Genomic DNA, 23,669 nt, shown 5'->3' with positions numbered 1-23,669 from the left:
CATCAGAAAAAAACCCACCAGAGAGAAATGTTATGTATGTAGCAGGCATGGAAATTCTTTCACCTGGATGGCACAACTTAACATCCATCACAGACACAAGGAGAGAAACCTTATGAATGTGACCAATGTGGAAAGACAGCTTAACACACATAAGTTGATTCACACAAATGAAATAACTTAGGATTGTACCAAATGGGAAAGTCTTTGATCTGTAAGAAAATTGAAATCGCAATACAGAACCAATACAGGATAGAGACCTTATGATATAGCAGATGTGGAGTCCTCGAACTACAAGACACAGCTCAGGGTTCATCACAGAACATACAAAACACACAGACACACACACAAAGAGGAGAAAAATCATATGTAAAAAAAATGGAAAGGTTTTCTAGAAAAAGTCATAACTGTAGTTAAGTCTTTCTTGGAGGGGTAACAATGCTCGATAGAAAATGTATTAATGACCTAACTCATATAATGGTATAACCAATCTATACAGTATCTTTACAATAAAATATATATTTTAAAAATATGATGGATTAATAAAGACTAGAATCTCTGCATTTTGTTTGTTTGTTTGTTTGTTTTTGGGTCCGGTCGTGGGTCCTGAACTCTGGGCCTGGGCGCTGTCCCTCAGCTCTTTAGCTCAAGGCTAGCGCTCTACCATTTGAGCCAGAGCACCACTTCCCGCTTTTTTTTTCTTTTTGCTTATGTGGAGCTGAGGAATCGAACCCAGGGCCTCGAGCATGCAAGGCAAGCGCTCTACCACTGAGCCACCTTCGCAGCGCTGCATTTTGTCTTGGGGGAGAACCCCAAAGTGTCTTCAGTGCTTGCACTTTTCTTTAATTAATCACTGGTGATGAAAAACTTGTGATTGATTCACTTTTAGCCCATTTAGTTGTTCTGCTGAGTGAGCTATAATAAAAGACCATGTGGACGATGTGTCGCACCTGTGTTATCTCATAGAATGCCAAAGTGGATATGACATTAGGGAAAATAATCAAGTACACAAAGATATTGATCAATCTCTCACAAAAATTGAAATTAACAAAGAAATAAAACCATGTGCCACTTGAGCTACAGCATCACTTCTAGACCCTGAGAGGAAGGAATGAAAGAGTAGGGAAGTGAGAGTTGGAAAGAGGAATTGAAGGAATGAGGAAGAAGGAAGAAATAAACTATTCAAAAGGCGAATGTTTAATTTTTGGTGAATGTGAGAATTATTGTTTCAGAGGTGGAGCTCAAGAAATATGGCTTTTACAAAAAGCAAATTTTTGAATGTTTACAAAATGATAAAGAGGATGTAACATTTTATAAATTGATTTAATAATACAGTAATATTAAGTAAGGAGGTCAGGTGTGGCTGGTGCCCTTTGGCCACATGGTAGATGGTGGGGTCTGGCATCTTTTTTTCATGCAGGGGGAAGGAAATGCCCCAGCCATCACTTACCTCCCAACTGATGGGTGTGGCTTGATCCCTGCAAGCAGGCATGGGCATTTGGCTGATATGTTACTCAATCTGATAGTCCAGTGCCTGGGACTGGGAATTTCCTGTAGACCTGCCTCCTGCTTAGACCCTATTCAGGCTGACCACCAGTGGCACCAGATGCCATGCCACATGTCTCTGTAATCATGTCCTGTGTGCTTTCTCCTGGCTTGTCTCTGGTCATCCAGTGTCCCAATTCATCACTTTCTTGGTGCTGATTGGTTTCTCGGTGCTGTTTTTATTCTCTCCACCCCCCTTTCTGTCCTATTTCCAAGCTGTCTAAGTGTATTTGTGGACTGCATGTCTTTGTTAGAACAGGCTGCTTGCAGACTGCTAGCTGTGAAATAGACTCCAGTATTCCATCTACCATAATGTTGCTTCGAACAAATAGAGTGTCTTCTTTTACAGAAACAGAAAGATCGACCTAAATTTAGAATTTCTAGAGCCAAGATAGATGCCACTGTATAGTTATGTAATTAAAGATATCCTGGAGGCATTTAGAAACAATTTCTGTTACATCAGAAAGAGCTTAATTAATAAACCAAGACCAAGGCTCCAGATCCTATATAAGGCAGTCATTCTAGATATGTCTAGGGCTGTTTGGTTACATGAAGAGCAATACTTTCACACATTCATGAAGGAATGTTATTGTGCCAATATGAGGTGTTGAACTCAGGAACTGAGTTGAACCCATCCAGAGCTGGCTTCAAAGGAGATTCTCTGATCTTGGCCTCCATAAAACTAGGAATCAAAGCATGAGCCCTGTGAGCTGTTCTGAAGAAATCTCTCTCTGGAAGGTACAGGAAAGAAAAGTTTGGTAAGGAGCCAGCTGAGGAGAGGAGGGCAGTGCCAAAGTCTTCATGCAATAGGCAAACCTGGCAAGCCCCTTGGGACAGGAGTGAGAAGCCCAGAGCAGGGTATGTGCTCCCCATCAGTCCATCACCAGCACAGCATGGCACCTGCAGCATGGGCCAAAGTGCACACGTGTTTCCTGCAGGGCTGACGGTTGACACAGGGACCAGTCAGAGCAGTCAGTGGCCTAATGTAATAGTCTTGTCCTATGTAGATGATACAATTACTTGTGGACTAGAAGAATTGGTAGTAAAATATTGTTAGATGAACTAGTAAAAATTCTTCAGGATGTGTGTGAATGTGTGTGCCCTAAGAAGAAAAGAAATTGAAAAGTAGTTCAGAGAGAAATTCAAGACAAGTGTGGGACTTGAGTGCACAGCAAAATAGATCCATTACTATCACTACAAATAGGTGAAAAGGAAGGGTTTCCTTCACTTATTTTTATCTACCCTTACAAATTCCATTGTGTTCAAAATAATAAGAATAGAAATGTATGTGTTGATGCTTAATGTTGTACAATAGCTAGTTTATAAATGACAGCAGAGGCCTAGGGTCTCTTCTGTGTGCTGTCCCTGAGCTCTCTGGAAAGGAGGACAATACTATTGAAAGTGAACTTATGTCACTTGTAAGTTTGTGGTTTAAATTCCAGAGGAATATTGACTAATTTAAATGAGCAGACTTTTTGTTTTGTGGTTTTTATGCTTGAACTCAGGGGACAGGTGCTGTCCTTGAGCTGCTTTTGCTCAAGGGTAGCACTGTACCACTTGAGCCACAGTACCACTTCTGGCTTTATCTGTGTATGAGAATCTGAGGAATAGAACCTATCTCCTCATTCATGCGATGCAAACACTGTACCACTTAGCTACCTTCCCTGTCCTATAAGCAGACTTTTTATGTTAAAAGAAGAAAGAATAGGTTGCTATGTAGGATCGACTTTCCATGTGCAAGTCTGAAGGTTCAACACCTCAAATCAAAAGGAAGAAAGGAGAAAATGGAATGACAGGAAGTATTCAGTTACAACTACAGAGAAAAATAGAAGAACAAACCCAATGAGTAAGTAATTAGGTTTTTGTTTGGGATTGTTTCTTTTTTCTTTCAATTGTTAGCTGTGGGGTTTAAACTCAGGGAGAGCCTGGCATATTCCCTATCCTTTTTACTAAAGGCTGGCATGCTACCACTTCCAGCCAGAATGTCACTTCTAGTTTTCTGGCATTTCATTGGTGATAAGTCACAATGAATTTTCTGCTGATGTGGTGCTGAGGAATGGAACCCAGTGCCTCATGTATGCAAGGCAAGCTCTCTACCAATGAGCCACACTCCCAGCCCTTCCTCCTTTCTTAAAACAGTGTGGTTGGGGCTGGCAATGTGTGTTAGTGATAAAGTACTTGCCTAGCAGTCATGGAACACTATGTTTGATATTTCAGTACCTAATAAACAACAACAGCCCCCAAATAGCCCTAGAAGCAATTGTGCTGTAGCTCAAATGGTAGAGTGGTAGGTTTCAGCATAATGTAATTCAGGAATAGTTTTTAAGCCCTGAGTTTAGCCCCAGGAATGTCAAACAAGAACAACAAAAACAAGATGAAATGAGCAAATGAAAATAAAAAACCCAATGTCAGCAAGTTTCATTGATAAACACAACACACAAACACACACATAGACACACATACACAAATAGACTTTTATCAAACCATATTCCTCTCCTTTACCATGTCTGCCCACCCACCCTGCAGCAACTGCTACCTACATCCACTGGAGAACTTACTCTGTGTTTCTTTTGTTTTTGCATTCTTAAAAAAATTTATTGTGAAGATTAAAATATAAAAGTAGTATCAATAGTCATGAGAAAAATTCCAATCAAAAGTACCTTCAGCAAGTATTAGAACATTTACCCAAGAAAGAAGGCCAACCTAGGAATATCTTTGTCAGAAAACCTCTGTAAATTATACAGAGAAATCCTTCATAGCACAGGTAAGCTAGGTGTGATGGGAAACCATTCTTAACCCCTCAGCTGTCTTTGAGCCAACATTTCTCATCCTCTCATATTGTTGAGTGGGGATGGTGTCATTCAATATTATCCAAAGCATGTGGAAACAACCAGTCTGGACAAGTAATTCAGAGATTGAAGTTATTAATTTCCGTCTTTTATTCTAAGGAATGGTGTGTCAGGGTAATTTGATAAAATCTTCTTAGAAATATGAGGTCTGTCCCTTTGGGTCTAGATTCAGATCATCTCTCTCATGGTTAGGGGAACAATAGTTGAGTGAAGACTGTTATGATTGGAGGCAAGAACATGAGAACAACTTTTTTTCTATTGCTCTCTTAAGTCCCCCTCTGTATATGTGATCTATGCATTACAGTACAAATGACTTACTTATTCCAGTTCAGTTTTTGAATGGAAGATCTAATGGAAGATATTAGTCCTCATTGCAGTACATACATAGTAGTAAAGTCTTTCTTGGAGGGGTAACAATGCTCGATAGGAAATGTATTCATGACCTAATTCATACAATTGCATAACCAATTTGTACAGTATCTTTACAATAAAATATATATTCTAAAAAATATGGTGGATTAATAAAGACAAGAGTCTCAAGATTTTGCCTTGGGGGAGACATTTTCTCAAAATGTCTTCAGTGCTTGCTCTTTTCTTTAATTAATCACTGGTGATGAACAACTTGTGATTGATTCACTCTTAGCCCATTTAGTTGTTCTGCTGAGTGAGCTATAACAGCAGTGTGAACGATGGGTCACACCTGTGTTATCTCATAGAGGGCCAATGTAATATAACATTAGGGGAAATAATCAAGCACACAATGATATTGATTAATCTCTCACAAAAATTGAAATAATAAAAAAATACTAGCTTCCAATTGAGCTACAGCATCACTTCTAGGCTTCAGAGGAAGGAAAGGAGGAAGCAGGGAAGTGAGAAAGGGAAAGAGGAAGGGAAGGAATGAGGAAGAAGGAAGAAATAAACTATTCAAAAGAAGAATGTTTAATTTTTGGTCAATGTGAGAATTGTTCTTTCAGAGGTGGGGCTCAAGAAAAATGGCTTTTACAAAAAGCAAATTCTTGAACTGTTTATAATACGATAAAGAGGATGTAACATTTTATCAATTGATTTAATAATTCAGTCATATTAAGTAAGTAGGTCAGGTTTGGCTGGTGTCCTATGCTGAAAAGTAAAGTCTACAATGACATGATTAAAAGGCCAAAGCATGATAATTTGTTTAATCTATCATTATGATTGGAAAACTAATATTCCTCTTAAAGACTGAATAATTAGACAAACGGTCAGTAGAAACACACACATGGATGGTGTTATCTTTACTAAATGCTGTTTATAAAGCACTATGCTATCATATTTACCAAGACAGACACACTGAGAATAGATATGAAGACAAATTGTCTAGAAATCACTATGACAAATAAATCTGTGTTGTAAATACAATAAAATCCAACAATATGTTTCTAATAATCGAACAGTAAAACAAACAGATGGAAACTAGAATAGATCTGTAAAAATGCATGCTTTCATTGTGATTTATTCAATATTAAAGGGAGCCACTTTCTTCACTTGTGAAATAAAAACAATTGCTTTCAATTATATATGGTGTTTTCACATGTATATCTTCTGGTGGGTGTGGCAGAGCCATAGAATGTGAGGGAAAGAGGGTGATGAAAGTGAAGTATACAACTCAAGAGTAGAGATAGGAGGGAGGGATTGGGAGAGAGTGAAAACATGGAAGACACTGTATGAAAGGAAAGGTATTTATTACCTGACTCATGTCATTATAATCTCTGTATATATGACTTCCATAATAACATCAAATTACCTTAATTATAAAACAATACCTCCAGCATAAACGATCTGCTTAGTGAAGAAAATCTACCACAGTTAGAACGGTTACAATTGTTAGAAACACAATACAACACTTAATTTGAAAGATAAACTATTTCAGTGTAGGTTGAATATTAATTCTACATAAACCAGTAACAATAATCCTTTCATTGTAGTATCCAATTAAGTATTAATGTTAAATGTTGAGGTAAGAAAAACCAAGGCAAGTACTTCTGGCTCAAGACTGTCACTTTAGCCTAGCTACTAAGGAGGAAACTGAGGTCTGCATGCCAGCCTGGATGGACAACTCAAACTAAGCAGCTAGTGAACAGGTTAGAGGTATGGCTCCAGTGATAGTGCCAACAGTGAGTGAGGAAGTTGACTGACTGTGAGACCTGGAGTTCAAGCTCCAATAGTAGCTCAAGAAAACCATGAGGTATATGTATTATTGTGTTTCTAAGTTAGAAACCTAACTGTAGTCATACTAGCAAGGCTTCATCTCAGATATAAAGGGAAAAGAAGATGAGTGGAGAAGGGAGAGAATGGAAGCAAAAGGTCAGGAATAAGAAGGAAGAAGAGAGGACAAGAGAGTAATGGAGAGGAAGGGAAAGAGGGAAAAGGAAATGAGAAGAAGGAGAGAGGAGGGGAGGAAAGCTTCATGGCATCAGATTTGAGAGTAACAGGTCTGACAAGATTGCTCAGTAGTAGAGTACTTGCTTTGCATGCATGAGGCCCTGGGTTCGATTCCTCAGCACCACATAAGCAAAAAGTTGGAAGTGTTCCTTTTTTCAATTTGTAATATACTTTCCTTGAACTGAAGAGCTGAGCAACAGCGTCCAGGCCCACAGTTCAGGACCCACGGGTGAGCTAAAAAGAAAAAAGAAAAAAAGAAAAAAAAAGAAAGAAAGATTTGAATGTAACCCCATAAATACAACTCCAAAAGAACCTGCTGGAAATAACAAAGAAACAAACAAACAATGTGAGTCTCTGGTGGATCACACCTGTAATCTTAGGTAGGTACTGAAGAGGGTGAGATCTGAAGATTGGGTCTCAAAGTCAGCCTGGGCAGGTATAGCTGTGAAACTCTTACTTCCAGTAAATCACCAGAAAACCGAAAGTGGTGCTGTGGCAAAAGTGGCAGAATGCTAGTCTTGAACTTAAGAGCTGAGGGACAGTGTTCAGGCCCAGAGTTCAAGCCCCATGACCTACAATGAATAATAAATAAATAAATAAACAAACAAATAAAACAAATGAAAACCTTGTATATTGAAAAACACTACGAACAAAGAAAAAATAGCATGGTATGAGAGAACTATTTGCATACCTCTAAATAGATTGCTAACCAATAGGAATTATAAAATAGAAAGAAAATCCTTCAAGTAATCCACACACAACAAAATCTAATTTTAAAATGGGAAAAAGATTGAAGAGACTTTTCTAAAAAGGACTACACATGTAGTTGATTAAAATATAAAAGTAGTTTAATATCAGTAGTCATGAGAAAAATTCAAATCAAAATTCCATTAAAATAACTATTTTACACATGCTAGTATGGACATAGTTTTAAATAAAAACAACAAAAATACTCCCAAAGTCTAAAAAAACCTAGGAAAGATGTGAAAAGAATGTGAACCTTGGTTCATTTCTGTCAGGTATGTAAAACTATCAAAGATGAAGCCAGGTGCCCATAGCTCACGCCTGTAATCATAGCTACTCAGAAGGCTGAGATTTGAGGATCACAGTTCAAAGTCACCATGGGCAGGAAAATCCGTGAAACTCTTATCTCCAATACAACCACCAGAAAACCAGACGTGGTGTGGTAGCTCTAGTGGTAGAGCGCTAGCCTTGAACTAAAGTGCTGAGCTACTGCGCTCAGGCCTGGAGTTCAAGCTCCTTGATGGAACAAACAAACAAACTATCAAAGGTACATCAGTAATGATGATATAAACACAGATTGAGAAGTCCCTCACTTTCCTAAGTAGTCATATTAAGAATCATGTCCATTCTGCTGGAGATACAGGGCCTAATAAAGATGCAACATAAAATGCTGGTCAGAGGAGTGACAAAATCCCAGGCAACCATCCCCAGCCAAGGCACCAGTAGATTGAAGTCTTCTGTGTTACTAAACAATATTAACAGAAAATACACCCCAAAATGTAGATCTATCAAAATTAAAACCAACAAATTATATCCCAATGTGCTTTTGCTTGTACTTATTGGTTGATTAAACAGGATATTCTATTATCCAGAGTACTGGTATAGTTTTTACAATTACATAGAATGGTAATTGTTAATATAAAATACATGGCCTCTACAGTGACATATACAAAAAGTGAAAATCTATTCTGTATACATCATTGGGATTGTTTTTGCTCAGAAAGACACTATGAATCCTTTAAAAGCAATACTTGCACATTACTACTGGGTTTTTCTGTCACAAGAATGTTTTCTTACTTTGAAAAACTTAAAAGAATTTATTATAGACTAAGTGTTTACATTCACTATATTTAAGATCAGGAGTGTTACAGATTTCAAGGTGGGGGCATTTTCTGTGTGTTTTGGGATTTGGAATGTCCTCATACACATTAGTGACTGAACATTGTGCCTTAAAACTTTCAAGTTTTCTATTTCATATTATTTCATTAGAATATAATCTGAATTTTAAAAAAAAGCATTGTAACTGGGCTATCATGTCTAATAGCTGTAATCTTAGGTATTCAGAAGGCTGTGATCTGAGGAAAGTTAGTATTATCCCCACCTTTAATCCTCAGCTCCACCCAGACCTGAGCTTCTCCCAGACCTAGAGTTCCCTCCACACAGCTCGCCACTCCCTCTGTCATCTCAGACTCACCTGAGCATGTACTTAACTCACTTCCTGCCCCCCAGATCCTGTTGCAACCAGAAGAGGGACAAATGCTTGTGCTCCCTGCCCTGGGAAATATGGTCCCTCTAATAAAGCTTATAATAATCTTTCTCCTGTGCCTGCTTGTGGTCCCCTGGGATGGACATGAAGAAACCCTACAAGGATAACAGATTGAAGCCAGGGGGATATAAAAGTCTGAGAGACTTATCTCCAATAGTCTACCAAAGTAGTGGGAAGTGCAAATGTGGCTTAAGTGGTAGAACATTATCATTGCACCAAATAATTTCAATTTCAGTTTCCAGACCTTGAGTTCAAGAATCAGGACAGGAAGACACATATCAAGGGCATTGTATTGTATTCAAATTATATTTTAACAATTGTTTTTGGTGTACATGTATAGGAAAACTCGGTGTGGGGCCTGAACTCAGCCTGGGCACTGTTCCTCTGACCTTCAGCTCAAAGCTAGCACTCTACTACTGGAGCCACAGTACAGTGCTGGCTTTTTCTGCTTATGTGGTTCTGAGGAATCAAACCCAGGGCTTCAGTCATGCAAGGCAAGCACTCTACCACTGAACCACCTGCCCAGCTAGGCTCTCTCATTTTAAGTGATGTAAAATAGCCTAAGTATATTAGTGGAGAAACTGTAATTTGTCAGAACAGACACATCAATTGGAGTATATCTGTGCCAGCAGCATTTTGAAGTTTCAAAAGCCATAGGAAGTGCAGAGGATGAAAAGAGGATCAATATGTTTATATAAGACATTTTCAAGGAATGTTTACCATCATTGGATTCAATTCACAAAAAGCAAGATTATAAAGTCACATGGTTGAGTATCAGAATCTCTAGGGTTAGGAGTATAAATGCAAAACCCCTGACTCTCCTTTCTTGAAACTCAGTGGTTTGTGAGCCAGTTTCTGGCATCTGAAGGAACAAGTCCTAATGGCAGCACAAACCTATGAGCCCATAAAATACCATCCACCCCACAATGGGGAAAGATGGAAAGGGCAGACTTTGGCTAGGAGCCTCAGCTCGCTTCCAGTTACAGCTCCCAAGTTCCCCTGAAAAAGAAAAGCTGGGCTTCTACCTCTTGGCTCTGACTATGGAGTGCAAAGCTGTACTTCACAGCACTTCTAGCAGCAAGTGAAATATTGTGAGACCAATGAAAACACAAATGTATTTGGACCACTACATAATTTGGCTTTTTAATTCTTAGTTCTTTTAATATAATTGAGGTTATGAATCTACATAGTTTTTATTTTTGTTTTTGTTTAAAAAAAGTACATTCTGCAGAATGCAAATTATGTCTTTTTTTTCCCTTAAGGTTTTGAATATCTACCCTCTCAGTTTGCAAAGGTATTTGCAGCTGGGTGCCAATGGCTCATGCCTGTAATCCTAGGTACTCAGGAAGCTGCGATATGAGGATCCCCGTTCAAAGCCAGCCTGGGCAGAAAAGTTCATAAGCCTTATCTTCAAATAACTACCAAAACAATGAAAGTGGCCTTGTGGCTCATGTGGTAGAGAGCTCACTTTGAGCTGAAAAACGCAGGGACAGTGCTCCGGTGGGGTTCGAGCCACAAGATCCACCAAGAAAAAAAAAAAGTACTTGCAGACAGTAAACTGATTGATTCTGGCATCATCTTCTCTGCTCTAATATATATACTGGAATAAAATAACAGAATTTAAAGACAGATATACTTTATAATCTTTGAATTAAATTGATTTGTCAAATTCTACTCATTTATTTCACAGAAACTCCCAAAGTCCATCTATGAAATTTTAAGGAGTTTTTGGTTATTTGTGTCTGAAATTTGCCTTTCCTTATAAAGTTTTCCCCTTGTTTTGTTGTTGGTCCTGTGGCTTGAACTCAGAGCTTGGGCACTGTCTGTGAGCATTTGCTGTGCTGTAATTGCCTTTCTTTTATTAATTGCTTTAGGGGAGTAGTGAAAAGTTTCCTCCCAGGGGTTTCTTAGAAAATGGTACTCCTCCTCCAAGACTCTTCAAAAAAATGGTTGTCTAGGTAGATCAGGATGAATGTGGGAGGAGGTAGAGTTCAGGGCAGGTCTATGTTCATGTGAAGCTTGATTACTTGCTCCAAACTAGTCTGTTTTTACTTTTCTGCTTTGCATATCCTATTTTGTTTTGATTTTCTACCTCTTCTCTGACCCTAGAAGTTCCTATTAGCAAGTCTAGGCCACATATCTACGGGTCCTCAGACTTTTCTTCCCAGACTGTATCTATTACACTGTGAAATAAATCTTTTGCCTCCCTCCCTCATATCAGACATCCTAAGCTTGTCTCCTAATGGTTTGTTGTGGTTGTTTTTTAATTTAATTTAATTTTATTTTATTTGTGAACACTCGGTACAGAGGGGTTACAATTACATGGGCAGGATAATGCGTACATTTCTTACCAAGCATTGCAGCCTCCTCCTTTGTTTACCCCTCTTATCCCTTCCAGGCCTCCCCCCTCCCCCCCAATCCCAATCCTTCTCCTACCCCCCCCCACCCCCACACCAAAGTTGTAAAGCTCATTTTGGACATGAAAACTTGTACTTCTCATTGTTGCAACAGGTCCACCTGTATCCTTAAACAACTGGTTTTTCTCTATCTCCTCCACAAGTTATAATGACATCAAATATAGAGAAAGCAGGGGTTATACTGTGGGGGAGGGACATACAAAGCAACAAAGAGATAATCTTATAAATGCATTAGAAACACATGCATGAAAGAAGAAAACATTAAAATACATATCTAAGGGTTCATTTTCCTGACATCCTATTATCTGACCTTTTCTGCTTGACTCATACATATACTATATATAGCAAATAAGGGAAACCATGGGACCTATGTTTCTTTGGGCCTGGCTTACTTCACTTAATATAATTTTTTCCAAGTTTTTCCATTTCCTAACAAATGGGGCAATGTCATTCTTTCTGATGGAGACATAGAATTGCATTGTGTACTTATACCACATTTTCTTGATCCATTCATCTACTGAGGGCATCTGGGTTGGTTCCATATCTTAGCTATGGTAATAAATGCTGCAATAAACATAGTTGTGCTGGTAGCTTTAGTGTGGTCTTGTTTGTATACATTTGGGTAAATGCCCAAAAGTGGGATTGCTGGGTCATAGGGGAGTTCTATGTGAAGTCTTTTGAGGAACCTCCATACTGCTTTCCAAAGTGGTTGAACAAGTTTACATTCCCACCAACAATGAAGTAAGGTTCCTTTCTGTCCACATCCCCTCCAGCATCTGTTGTTGTTAGAGTTCTTGATTTTTTCTGTTCTAACTGGAGTGAGGTGATATCCCAATGTTGTTTTGATTTGCATTTCTTTTATGGCTAGGGATGTTGAACATTTCTTCATGTGTCTATTGGCCATTCTTCTTTCTTCTTCAGAGAAGTTTCTCTTTAAGTCTTTCACCCACTTATTTATTGGGCAGTTGTTTCTTTGAGGATATGTTGTTTGGGGGTTTAATTTTTTGAGTTCCAAGTATATTTTAGATATGAGACCCTTGTTCGTTGTATGGCTAGTAAAGATCTTCTCCCAATCTGTGGGCTTTCTATTGATCTTGCTAGCTATGTCATTTGCCCTGCAGAAGCTCTGCAACTTTATCCAATCCCATTTGTCCAACCTTTCTTTGATTTGTTGTGTTTCAGGGTTTCTATTCAGAAAATTTCGGCCTGAGCCAAGAAGACCTAGGGTTTCTCCTATTCCATCCTGTAATGTTTTCAAAATGTCTGCTTTGAGTTCAAGGTCTTTGATCCATTTGGAGTTGATTCTGGTGCAGGGTGATATATAAGGAACTAGCTTTAGTTTTCTACAAGTAGTTAACCAATTTTGCCAGCACCATTTACTGAAGAGGCTGTCTTTCTTCCATTCTATTGTTTTAGCTCCCTTATCAAAGATTAGATGGCTATAGGTCTGTAGGTTCATTTCTGGGTTTTCAATTGTATTCGATTGGTCCTGAGGTCTGTTCTTATGCCAATACCAAGCTTGTCTCTTAAGGGTTTGTTGTGATTGTTGATGATCCTTTCCCCACATCATGATTGGGAAGGATTGTGTAGGAAATTTTCATGCCTGATATTCAGTCCTCCAGTGTAAGGGTTTTCCATCCCTCTTTTAGTGGACCTGAGCTATTCCTCATGAAAAGGGAGATTATGAGGTACATTTGGATGTATAGATGGCAACATTGGAGCACCTATAAAATATGAAGGAAAAAGTATTCTTTCTTTCTGTAAAAGTAAAAAGTAACTTCCTGAGAGGCCAGGACATAAGGATCAGGTAAAAATGGGTGCTGCCTAAACTAGCTGTGTCCCATAGTTGTCATTGTTCTTGGTTACATTTTTCAAACATTCATTTCTATGTATTATGTTTATTGTACTAGTATAAATATAATTTACTTCATACATTATTTTTGAATTGTTCATTGCTCACAGATGTAAGTCTCATTATTATACAAATATTATATCCTCTACTTCATTGATCACAGTTATTGACTATTGCAGATCCTGAGGTAGAAGGTAAAAATATGTAAGATATTCAGGGATAGATTATGGGTCTGACTTCCTTTGGAAGAAAAGGTGAAACAATGGAAAAAGATGGAGCTTATACATAACACTTGCAAAATTTCTTTGGCAAGAGATGTGGTGCATCCTTCTTGGGTTCTACTATGCCCAGCGATTCCCATGGTTGTGATGATCCATCATCCTGGAGGGCCTGTGGATTTCACATCTTGTCCACTGTTCTGGTGGTAGGTGTCTCCCAGTATGTATGGCAGGTCTCAGAGGAGTGATGAGGTCAGTGGTAGCTTGCTGACTCCGATGTTTGTCAGTTTGTGTGGACAAGCTCACCCTGACATCTTGAGCCTGGCTGCTGCCATGAGGCCTATTTGAACTAATGCCTCTCACCATCCCATTCCTCTGTTTCAGAGACCTGTCCTGTTTCATGGTTTTGTATCATTTACTGTGCAAGCTTGTGTTATGTATCCATATATGCTAGTACTTGGGTTGGGTATGGTTTTCAAGGGTGGGGTGGTGTTTCATGCCTCTTGCAGGAACAATTGTGTTCTCACTAACTGCATGAGTAATCCTAGCTTACTATGGAATCCCCTTAACTTACATTGCATGTTCAGTTGATAGAACCATGGTATAATAAGTTTGGGTTTCCGTTTGCTATTGAGGTTCAGAGGACTCTTAGCCATTGCTGCAGATTTTTGGGAATATTGGTTGCCCTCATTATTGCTACCCTGACTCTTCTTGCTAGCGCTACTGCTTCTCCTATGATCCTTGTAGAAACCATATTTACAGCACAACATGTTAATACTTTAGTTTGAAATGTTTCTGGTACCTTGGGATGCATATAGGAATAGATAAAATGATTGTGATATGTTTTATGATTTAGAAACAGCAATGATGTGTGTTGATAATCACATAGACCTGCTAAAGACCCAGTTAAAATGATGTGTCATGCTAATTGTCAGTACATCTGTGTTATCCCTGTTGAATATGATGGAAATATGATTTGGACCAATATCCAGTGACATATTTGAGGAATCTGGCCCTCTGATAATTTGAACTTAGACATTACGCAGCTTCAGGGTCAGATATCTGGTATTGGTCACTCCACCACGCAGGCTTAGCTGTATTAGTTCTCTATTACCTGCAGGGATTCACCTGGGGAAATAGCACTCTTTTTGTTACTTTGTAGGCATTTTCCTGTTTCTTGTTTTGGTATATCTTTTTTCTTCCATTCTGCTGCTTTTTCCAGGTTCAGGCTGATAGACACTTGCTCAATTTACAAAATGAAAAAGGGGAAAGTGGTGCAGAACTTGAGGTGCCAGGAGTTGGCAAGGGGCGAGCAAAAGCTCCACAACCCCGGAGTCCAGGCTTCAGTGCTAATATGTACTTCGCTTTTTGTTGGAGGGAGTGTTCCTTTTAGATTCTGGGCCTGGAGGCTTACCACGAGGAGTTTGGTGGACAAAGGTTGAACTAGAATGAGGAAAGATGCATATGGTCTGCACTTGTTGGCACAGTGAGTCCTAGAACAATGTGATGCAAGCACTGGACAGATCTAGAAAGTGTCTATAGCTAAGTTATTGCTGAAATAAAGAGAGATTCATCATTGGCCTTGTCTCTGTCTCTTCCATTATAATCCTATTGCCCTTCCAGAGCACTGTTTGTGTTGTGGCTGTCCCGCAACAGTGGTAGAGTGCTTACCTAACATGCATGAAGCCCTGGTTCAAGTCCTCAGTACCACATACATAGAAAAACCTGAATGTGGAATTGTCGCTACAGGAGTAGGGTGATAATGTGGAGCAAAAATTTTGGGACATTGTCCACACACTGAGTTCAAGCCCCAAGGCTGGGACATAAAAGAAAAGAAATGCAAGCTGGGTGCTGGTACCTCATGTCTTTAATCCTAGCTATTCAAAAGGCTGAAACCTGAGGATCGCAGTCCAAAGTCAGCCTGGCCAGCATTGTCTGTGAGACACTTATATCCAATAAAAACCAGAAAACCAGAATTGGTGCTTTAGCTCACAATGTAGAGCACTTGACTTGAGCTGAAGGGCTGAGGGATGGTTCCTAGGCTCACAGTTCAAGTGGCATGACCAAAAACCAAACCAAACTAAAGGATAAAAGAATAAAGAAATTCATCACAAATGTAGGCTTGAACAATGAAAACTATATTTCAGGGATGGGACGGTGGTTCAGTGGTATAGTGCTTGCCTTGCATGCATGAGGTCCTGGGTTTGATTCTTCAGCACCGCATAAACTAAAATAAGAAAGCCGGAAGAGGTGCTGTGGCTCAAGTGGTGGAGCACCAGTCTTGAGCTGAAGAGCTGAGGGACAGAGCCCAGGTCCAGAGTTCAGGCCCCATGACTGAACCTCCTCCCCCCTAAAAAGAAAAAGAAAAGTAAACTTCATTTCACATGTACTCTTGGGAGCACCCCAGTTTTTACCTGATCCTTATCTCTTTGTATCTCAGGAATTAAGTTTTAGGGAGGATTTTTTTTTTTTTTGGTCTTGGGGCTAGAACTCTGGGAATGAGCACTTGTCCCTCAGCTCTTCAGCTCAAGGTGAGCGCTCTACCACTTGAGCCCAGCCCCATTTCCCAGGAATTTAGTTTTAAAGAATGAAATTATTTTTTCTTTATATTGTTAGAGGTGCTTTTAAGTTGAAGTCTATACATTCAAATATGCTCTTTGATTCCCATTTTCATGAGGAATAGTTCTGGTCCACAATAGAGACATGGAGAACCCATACATTGGAGAACTAAAATCAAACGTGAAAGTTTCCAATACAGTCTTTCCCAATTATTTTTTATGGAAGGGATTACAAAAAAAATCACAATAAACATCTAAGAGACAAGTGTAGGTTCTCTGATAAGAGAGAGGGAGACTGTTGCAGACCCTGTGGTGCCTGCCAGGAGCAGACAAAATGTGAGCAAAGGCTTCAGTGCCATTGACTCCCACCCTCAGGACTGCAAGTCCTTGCCCTTTCTTGGTTTGAGGAAGTGTGTGTTCTAGATTTTGTCCTGGGGCTTTAACTGACAGGAGGTTTGTGTGGAAAAGATGTATTGAAATAAAATGAGGAAAGATGTGTGCTGTTTGCACTTTTGGGCACAGTGGGTCTAGACCAATATTACACAAGCATTTGAGAAATATAGCAAAATTTTGCCATCAGCCATCTCTCTGTCTCCTTAATTATCATCCCATTGGCTCTCAGAGCCTTGCTTGTGCTCTGATGGGATTGTGGCAAGAGACAAAGATTTACTGCATACTTTAATGGTTAAGGTCTGAGAAGACAAATCTGAGGTCCCCTAGATATGTTGCCTAAAGCTACTGAGAGGAACTGTTAGGATCAGAGAAGAGGTAAGAATTCTAAAGAGATTTTCACATGCAAAATGGAAAGACAAAAGCAGACTGATTTGCAAATGATTAAGCTTCACATCAACATAGCCTAGCCTAACCTAAACTTCACTCTTCTATCTCTCCTGCATTCATCCTGACCTCCAGAACCACTATTTCTTTGAAGGGAAATGGAGGTGATGTGCCTGGTTCATAAGAATCCCTGTTTGGGAAATTTTCACTAATTACCTGAAGAAATTATTAAAGGAAATGCAAATAGAGCATAGCAAATGCTCACAGACAATGCCCAAGCTGTGAGTTCAAGCCACAGGACCAACAACAAAACAAAACATAAAATCCTTAAATGAAATACAAAATTCATAAAAAAACAAAAACTCATTAGATTTAATAGATAGAATTGGGGATTTTCTGGAAAATTAATTGTTAGCTTTTGTGAAATCCAAATCACCAGAAGTATTATGCTGCATATTTACATAACAATCTCACTATTTTATGCCAGTGTATACATTACAGCACTGGGAAATGACCCAGGTATAAGCTTAGTGGTTGTGAATACCTTTGTAAAGTAAGAGGAGATGTATTAAAAAAATTTAAGACAAAACAGAGATATAATTTACATTCAGCAGAAGGCAGGCATTGAATAAACACAAAGGTATAAGCAACGCTGTCTCATAACGTCAATTTCATTATTAGAACTAAGAATCGAAAAGCCAATGTAGTCAATTCTCCCCATATATATCCATTTTCTGGTTGGTCTTATGTATTTCAAGAGGAAACAGTGGTTTTCAATAAACTGAGCTTAACTTCCACAGCAGGGAGAGAAAAGTCCCAAAGCACACAAGCACACTTGTTCCCAGGTATGTGGGAGGGTGGCACCGAGCATTGTGGGAATTGTAGTCTCCACGGAGGATATTTTCTTTGAAAGTCCTGGGTTGTTTTTGTTTTTTGGAGGGTGGAGGTGGGGTAGAAGATGCTTTTGTGCATGTGTCTCCCCGCCCACCATAGGCGTTTTAAGTGTGCGTCTTCCTGATTCTTTTCCTTTGCCTTGCCGCTGGAAGTGCGCAGAAATGCAGTTTTGCCTTCCATAGGTGTTAGCCAGGAGCCCTGTGCCCAGCTCTGTGCAGTGGAGCTTGGGAGCTGTAACTTGAAGGAATCTCAGGCTTTGGAACTGATGTTAGGGAGGGACTGTGTGATTGCTGCAGGAGTCTCCCCTCCGTGGATTTCTGTTTGTTTTTCTGTTTCTGTTTATTTGGTGGGGGGTGAACTCTGGCCTGAAAGCAGCATTCCTGAGCTCCTCAGCTCAGAGGGAGAGCTTGATACTTGAACCAAAGTGCCTACTTCCCTCCCCATGCTTTTCTCCAGTATGGAGTTGATAATTTGCTTGAGGTTCAAATGTCTGAGAGCAAGCTGGGTGATTGTCCAGACCAGGAGAGCCCAAAAATTGTGCACCTGTACTCCAAGACCAAGGGATTCTTCTATTAACCCATATGACTTTATTTGCTTTGCCTAGGTGTAAGAGGAGTACAGGAAGAATTCTAGTGAAATTGTGAGGTGTGTGCCTGCCTAGAGTCCTCTTACATTGAAGTTGTATTTGGGGCTTCTGTGATTTTTCTCCTAGAGATATTTTAATCTATTTGGCTTGAGTTTTTAATCTCCTGGCTTGAATTCACACGTGTTTGTATTCGACACTGTTTCTAGAGACAGTTGTACACTGGATATTGGAGTAGTGAGTGCTGGTCCTGTACTTTTAGGAATGAAGCCTAGCAATGTTTGAAGCAGAGCACCCTATGAATAGTAATCACTATCCTAAATGAAAAGACCTTGTCAATTCTGAGAAGCCCTAAAGGAAAGAAGCAGAAAAGCAAGGAAGGTGAAGATGTTGCTAGCTTCCTTTGCCTTATGCAAAAATTGTTGCTACTTCCCTGAGCACCAGATTCACGTGGTACTCTTTCCTACACCACTCTCAATCACTTTGTGTTGTTGCAAGATTAAACTAATTTCTAGAAGGCATGATGAGCTGGATTGAGGAATAAGCCAGAGCATAGTTATGAGAGGGTACCTGAGGCTGTGGTTTGGGATGGTGGGGTAATTGTTATGACTGAAAGTATCTATTCATGTAGTAATCCCTAATCCTCTTCTTGCTAATTTATTCAGCCTGTTAACACTGTGATTTTTAGTATGTAATCATGCAAACTTACATTAAATGTGCCATCTATGGATTTGCTAGTGCTAGCTCTAATTGGTTGGTTGTGCTTGGTTGTACAGAAAGTTTTGGTCTGGGACATGTGGCCTAAAAAGAAAATTCACAGAAGAAAACTTGAGGTAATATGTCTTACTCAAGGTTGTATGCTTTGTAGGTGTTACTTATCTTCAGATGTGTCATGCCTATATCGATTATTTTATATTGTATCTTTAGGATGGCCAAGGTTCTTCGCATGACTGTTTAGGGAAATGAACATTAGGGACTTCTCCAACCTGGGTTTACCTCATCTTTACTCTTTTCCCTTTGGCCAAAGCATTTTAAATGGCAAATTGCTAGTCATTGCATATGTGTGCAATGGGTACAGTGAAATGTGCGATTTGACACCCACTATTGAAATAGTATAACATAAAAAATATACTCTATAAACAGTTTTATCTCTAACTTTGGGTGAAAATTACTGAGTTACATCATACATGTTATCCACGGTGTTTAAATATGTAAATGAATGAGGTAGAACACAAAATAAAATGGATGCCTAGGATACTTTTGTATTAAAAAAGCAGTTCATGGGCTTGAAAGGTGGCTCAGTGGTAGAGTGCTTGCCTTGCATGTATGATGTCCTGGGTTCGATTCCTCAGCACCACAGAAGCAGAAATCGCTGGAAGTGGTGCTGTGGCTCAAGTGGTAGAGCACTAGCCTTGAGCTGAAGAGCTGAGGGACAGCACCCAGGCCCAGAGTTGCGGCACCTTGTCTGGCAAAAAAAAAAAAAAGAGGAAAAAAAACCAGTTCATACATCCTGAAGTATATTCAGTAATAATAACGTTTAGTGGAAATATATGTTTTTGCTTTCAATTATTCAATAATTTCAGTGGGAACATTCATTTTTTGAATTTACTGTGTACTTAAACAAAGAAATTAGTTGCTTTAATAATATCTAACAGGAAATTGACTGGATTTGTGTTTATTGGACACTTTAATGCTCTGCCTGAGAAATTAAAGTTTCTTTGCTTATAAGAAGGCTTTACGTTTTCAGGAAAAAATAAATAAATTTTTTTTAAAAGTTTATGGTTTTGCATCCCATGTATCATGTTTGCAAGAGGAAATTCTGGGCCCAAAATCTCACAGATTCATTTCTGAATGCATCATTTCCCTTATATCCCAGCCATGTTTCCAGAATCTTCTGCTCATTGTCAGCAGCAAGACAGAACGAATGGATCTCTGGTGAGTTGTTTTATTATTTTCATTTGTTTTCCATTCCATTATATGAACCTAAAGATGTCCAAAAATTAAAAACAATACCAACCACACAGATTCAGCCTCAGGAGCATATTCATAAATCAGATAAAGAAGGCTTGTAAATTAGCAGATAAAGATTGCTTGTAGGTTTCGCAGATTAAATCATTATATTCTAAGTTGAATTCAGATTGGCTTCAGAATGTCTAGGTTTCATCTTGTCATAAAATGTAGTCATACCTGTTATTTGGTGTAATGACACCAAGCAGGTTACTTCTCATGGAAGGTGAAGGATAGATTGCCACCAGATCACTTCCTCATGAGTAACATTAAACTATCTCAATGAAATTTTCTTGGAATTGCTGAAATAGTGTGGTCATACATACCTTCATGTGTTCTTAAGGAATGATTAACCTATATGTACTTAAATTACTCTCCATATATAGTTCTTGGACTGCTTCATGGTCTTGGTCTTACTTGAAACTTCGCCTGTATTTGTTGCTAAGCTTTATGGTCTTTCTACAAATTCCTGTTTGTTTTCTAAAGTATTCTCACGAGATTTCTTTCTTCTATTTTCTCTCTCTATTTTTGATTTTCTACTCACTAGTGTTGGTTATTTTTCTCTTTCTCTCTCTTTGTACCTATCTTTCTATCATTTTTTTCTTTTTTCATTCCCTCTTTCCTCCATATGTGTCTCAGATTTTCTTAGTGATCACCTTTAAGTTGCTGACATGGCTCTTAGGATTGACATTTTTTTTACCTGTAGTATAGGAATATTATTGCCTAGAGAGTTCTACAGGATTCCAGAAACAAAGAAAATTAGAGAAACACAAAAACACAAACAGATAGACATATGGGAAACCAGGGTTCCAAAGGCTCTCTGGCACTTTGTCCCTGTGCGCCAGAAAGCTAGCATAGTTCCTTGAGTGCACACTGGGAAGATTACCATTGATAACATGCAAAAATGAATTATCTATATTAATAGTACAATCAGAGCCACAACAGGTTGTGAGGAAAACATGTTTTCTTATTCTCCTGAAACAGTAGACTGTCGCCCAGAGAAAATGCAGACATGGAGTTCACCTTACCTAGCCTTCAAGGTGAACAGCAGCTCAGTTTCAGATGCTATCTTTCCAACAGTAAGGAAAAGGCCTGCACTCCAGTCTCTTAACCCTCTCCATATTTCTCTTTTAAGCCTTCTGCAGCCAGCTCTCAGTGCTCTCAATTCTGTCAGGCTGGAATTCCAACCTCTCAAACCTTTTCCCCCTTCAGCTCAACTTCAGAGTTCCGTACAGAAAAGTACATCTTTCCCCCAATTGATAAACTACAAGGAAATTTGATTTCACCTGATTCTGTTATCTTTGGTCTAACGTCATTTGTCGTGGTATTCAGTTTTGTTTTTCCATACCACTACTTTTTTTTTTATATTTTAAACATAGAATTATGCGTTTTAATTTAATTATGCATTTATGTTAAAGTAGTTGTCGTGTTGTGAATCATTAAACAAAACTCTGACATGTTATATCTATCAACCATGCCTGAGGTAGCTGAGATGCCAGCAAGCCTCTGACCACTTTTACAGGCAAAATGACGGTGTACAAGGAACTGTTTATGAACATATTCACTTAAGCATGTGTTTTGTTTGGCGTGCTGCATTTTGAACATACAGGCAGGTGCAGATATATTATGCAAATACCCGTATATCCCCCAGTTTTTTTTTGTTTCATAATTTTCTTTTTTTTTTTAAATTTTTTTATTGTAAAGATACTATACAGAGGGTTACAGTTACATGAGTGAGCCATACAACTACTTTTAAATATTTCACTCACTGCCAGTATAAGATAGGTAATTTTCATAAAAAAAATACAGTGACCAAGTTTTCCCTATTAGAAATATCATTTGTTGCAAAATCCCACATATGTTTGCTCAGGAATTGATTTTGATCTCTGAGGAATTTCGCTATTAACTAACACAAGGGAAAATGTATCCTTAGGGCTCTACTGGAGAAATGACTGAGGAATATGTAAGACATTTGAGCATTTGGTCATATTTATCATTTTTGTCATCTTGAGTGTTTCTTGAGCCTATATTAATTTGCCTCCACCTTCCATGAAGACCTATTAAAATGAAAATCTTCTGAAGGAACATTTTATTCTCCTCCCACCTATATTTTGTATTGTAGAATGTAGAGAAAGTTTACAAAACGTCATGATAGCAGTTCTTTTTTACATAGGAAGGAAATATCAGGGAATCTATGACCACATTTCAATATTTAGTATTTAAACCAATCATGTTGAACCTAGGATACTTTTATGTGGGAACTAAATCAAGTCTTATAAGGGCTCAATAAATCATTAGCTACTTTCTGGAGTACTGTTACTGTTTTTTAATATACATGTGGACACTGCTTTTCCTTGATCTAGTATGTTGTAGGTTCTGTATCCCATGTGATATCCTGAATGTGTTCTGCTTGCTTATGAGAGTACTTGTTAATAGAAGATCTAAATAGGATTTATGGTGAAGCAGTATATGTAAATGCAGAAAAAATATTTGTTTAATTCATTTTTATGCTGATATGTACTAAAATATTATCAAAAATAATAATATAATTTTTTAGACACCACCTTAGACTTAATTTCACTATGCCAGATTATTGTCTCCTTAGAGTATTTATCTTGTCTCTATTGCTAGCAGCAGCAATGTGTTTGCATGCATTAGGAAATCTGTAACTTTTTATTGGTCTTGGGGCTTGAATTCTAGACCTGGTTGTTGTCCCTCAGCTCTTCAGGTTAAGCTGAGTGCTCTACCACTTGAGTCACAGTGCTACTTTCAGTTTTCTGGTGGTTTATTGGAGATAAGTGTCTCATGGACTTTCCTGCCTGGGCTGGCCATGAGCCTTGATCCTCAGACCTCAGCCTCCTCAATAGCTAGGATTACAGGCATCAGCCACCAGGTGCCCTGCAAATCTGTGTATTTTAATGGCCAGGTTTATGTATTGTCAAATATTTCTAATTTGCTATTTAATTTTCCCAGTTAAAAGATAACACAGCCAGCTGCAAACATTTTACGTAAGATAAAAGCATACCTGCAGCGTAATGGAATTCCAGATTGGAATTCTCATGACTCTGGTCTAATTTCTTGATGGAAATGTGCCATTACAGAAGCTGATGTCATTTGACGATGTGGCTGTATACTTCACCTGGAAGGAGTGTCAGGATCTGGATCCTGGACAGAGGAACCTTTATAGAGAAGTAATGCTGGAGACCTATAGCAACCTAATGTCCTTGGGTGAGCAAAGGTCACTTTTATTTGGAAGATCAA

At 38.8% G+C, this 23,669-nt stretch overlaps 1 protein-coding gene across 1 annotated transcript in view; it reads left to right on the top strand.

Annotated features, from left to right (window-relative positions):
* Nucleotides 1-2,449: 2,449 nt before the first annotated feature.
* LOC138827154 (zinc finger protein 420-like) overlaps nucleotides 2,450-23,669 on the top strand; it is a gene marked incomplete at its 3' end in the record, with an annotated part of 45,134 nt that continues 23,914 nt past the window's right edge. The window contains 5 exon segments of the mRNA XM_070022635.1: nucleotides 2,450-2,581; nucleotides 14,812-14,959; nucleotides 20,278-20,336; nucleotides 21,544-21,732; nucleotides 23,510-23,636. Coding sequence (XP_069878736.1) covers nucleotides 2,450-2,581; nucleotides 14,812-14,959; nucleotides 20,278-20,336; nucleotides 21,544-21,732; nucleotides 23,510-23,636 — 655 coding nt within the window.

This window comes from Dipodomys merriami, unplaced genomic scaffold (assembly GCF_024711535.1).
Source record: "Dipodomys merriami isolate MVZ:Mamm:240054 unplaced genomic scaffold, mDipMer1.0.p SCAF_151, whole genome shotgun sequence".
NCBI lineage: Eukaryota > Metazoa > Chordata > Mammalia > Rodentia > Heteromyidae > Dipodomys > Dipodomys merriami.
The sequence above is the reverse complement of the archived record's forward strand: the minus strand, read 5'-3'. Positions and strand labels throughout refer to the sequence as shown.